The 2,816-nt window shown below is 40.7% G+C and overlaps 1 protein-coding gene across 1 annotated transcript; it reads right to left on the minus strand.

Moving 5' to 3' along the window:
- Nucleotides 1-442: 442 nt before the first annotated feature.
- LOC107557100 (protein shisa-1-like) lies at nt 443-2,165 on the minus strand. Its single transcript, XM_016240426.1, has 2 exons — nt 1,877-2,165; nt 443-1,011 (listed from the first exon to the last, which is right to left on the minus strand). The coding sequence occupies exons 1-2, from the start codon at nt 2,163-2,165 to the stop codon at nt 563-565; spliced, it is 738 nt and encodes a 245-aa protein (XP_016095912.1). The 3' UTR covers nt 443-562.
- Nucleotides 2,166-2,816: the final 651 nt, after the last annotated feature.

Below are 2,816 nucleotides of genomic sequence, written 5' to 3' on the forward strand. Positions count from 1 at the left end.
CACTAACATCTATGAATTTTAACATCTATGGAACCTTTCCATTGCTCTAAAGGTTCTTTACTGTGGACAATATTATTAAAATGTTCTTCACAATGAGAAAAGGTGTTTTTAAGAGCTATTGACTGAAAGGTTCATTTGAGAACCTTTGAGTGTATGACGAGTGTATGATACTAATTTCAAGTAACTTGATCTAGTTTCACAAATGTCTAAATATGTCTTGAAATATTCATATTTTTTGTGAAAGAATGAGAAGACAGTCAAACAAATTGCCTTTGAAAAGAACATTTATTCTCTAATCTGTTATAAATAACATTACAATCAGTGATTGCTGAGTAAACAATCAAGTGTTCATGCAAATACACTCCTATGAGAAGTATTAATACATCATAAAAAGATACCAACCATGACCAACATGATGTCAGCTGTGATTGTGTTTGTGTGGATACAGAAAATGTTAGTGGAAGCCATCCAAGGCAGCAAAAATAAAGTATCCCTGGGACATTCTTATTCCTTGTGTAGTTCCACACAGTTTTATAGTCCATTTGTAGTTTTATAAACATTATCATATGACAATGGGATAGATGGGCTCTGTGTGCATGGGGGCCTGAGGAAAAGGGGCCATCAGCATGCTACGTTCTGGGGGGAGACCATAATTCATGTAGGGCTGGTAGAACTGTGATACCCCCTGTGGGAGTGGAGGAACATACTGCTGGGACTGAGAGGTTGAGAACGTGTTTCCCATCGGGCCGTAGAGGTTCACGCTGAGCTCGGATGGTGGAGGGCGAGTGTTTGTCATAGAGGAGCCTGACATGGAGGTGCGGGACGTAGTGGAGCTGTCCACAGAGGGTCCTCCAGATTCCAACAGGCTGGTCTGAGCAACGGATGGCCCTGTTGGCCGATCGCTTGCTTTGGGTTTCACACACTGGCAGCAGCAGATAGATACAACCGCACCAACCAGAACGAAGGACAGGAACGCGCTCACCACAATCACAAAGGGCAGATAGGTTGGAACTGGGGAGGGAGAGAAATGATACAGAATTAATCACGAGGATTATAAAAATATGCATGTCAGGGGTTGGTGAAAAATGCCACTGAAAGTTACAAAAACGCCCAAATTAAATGAAATTACAGCAATGAATTGATTTTAAAATGTTATATTTCAGAAAAATCTAGGCCTATAGTATTTTAATATACTCAGGAGAAAAATAATAAGGTAAAAATGTCCCAAAAAATCAACTCCAGGGAAAAATTCTAAAGTTTAATTTTTATTAATAAAATGTACATTTTTAGATTTTTATTCATACCACGTCATTCAAATAATTATACAATTCTAAAGGGCAAATTTGCAAATGCATCCAGGTAGCCAGCAGCTGGCCGATGATTAAAATAAAGTACAACAATACTACACTGTAAAATTATTTTTCGAAGTTGTGAATAAAACAAAGAATATTGGACTTCATTTGACAAGAATATGCAATTTCAGTCTTTCTAATAAAATTTCGCGTTTTTTTCAGTGAGTTACTTTACACTCTAAAAAATGCTGGGTTAAATACAACCCCGTGCTGGGTAAAATAGGGACAAACCCAGCAATTGGGTTGTTTTGAACCAGCGGTTGGGTTACTACCCAGAAGGTTGGGTTAAACATTTAACCCAACCGCTGGGTCAAAACAACCCAATTGCTGGGTTTGTCCCTATTTTACCCAGCACTGGGTTGTATTTAACCCAGCATTTTTTTTAGAGTGTACGTTTCTTTGTAACTAGAACTTTACTAGCAATTTCTGAGTGAAAATTGTTTCTACACCATTTTTCCAGTGTCCAAAACGAGAAAAGAAAAAGTAAAACAAGATGAATTACACAAATGTACATAAAGACTCACCACTTTCTGTCAACTTTCTCTTGTCATCCGTGTTCTCAGATTCGGAGCCCGTGTCGCAGGTGCTCTGATCGAGGCGCGCCTCCGCGTACGCACAGCAGTACCTGAGCGCGCATGTCCCGCAGCAGTAGCGCGCGTCCTCACCGTCAAAGCGCTCCGGACACTGGAATCCCCGGTGCCAAGAGTTGAAGGAGTCCGTCCAGCCGTGACAATATTCCCCCGATAACGCAAAAGACAACGGAAAAACGATTGATGCCGATAGAAAGAGCGCACATGATACAGATGAAGTCATGATTGCGTTGGTTTAAGTCTTTGGGTGGCAGAACTCGGTTCCCGCAAGCCAGTCGCATCTGATCTGGAGTTTGCATCTGTCTGCACGCGTCATTTATGTGTTTGCTGGACCCCCATCCCCCCTCCAAACACACACACATACATTAGCAGACCCTCCTCCCATCGGCCCCTCGTTATCGGACATCTGCATTTAAAGTTAGGCGAGGTTTAGTGATGGGCAGTGTTTATTTGTATGTTTGTGCTGCTAATTACTTTATACAAGATATGACAAGAGGTGATGAACTCATTCTAAATTGCATCAGCTCCCTGGGTCACATATCAAAACTTTAACCAGATCAAAATCTCTGTAACTGAGGACTTTACAACAAAACATTTACTGAATGCCATTAGTCCAACATTTTTCTTAAAAGACAAACCTAAATATTCACAAACCATATACGTATGTGTCAGATACATAACTTAGATATACAAATAGATATACATGCCTATTCATGTGTGGAGACGGTCGGAGCCTTTTGTATGTGTGTGTATGTGGGGTTAAAGGTTACAGACTGTGCTTTTCTGTCTCTGTTTACTTTATCTGAGACAGGGAGGTCAATTCACTATCAACGCACAACTAAACACACACTCATTAGCAGTGTTGGGGGTAACG

This window comes from Sinocyclocheilus grahami, unplaced genomic scaffold (genome assembly GCF_001515645.1).
Source record: "Sinocyclocheilus grahami isolate Dianchi unplaced genomic scaffold, SAMN03320097.WGS_v1.1 scaffold589.1, whole genome shotgun sequence".
Classification (NCBI taxonomy): Eukaryota; Metazoa; Chordata; class Actinopteri; order Cypriniformes; family Cyprinidae; genus Sinocyclocheilus; species Sinocyclocheilus grahami.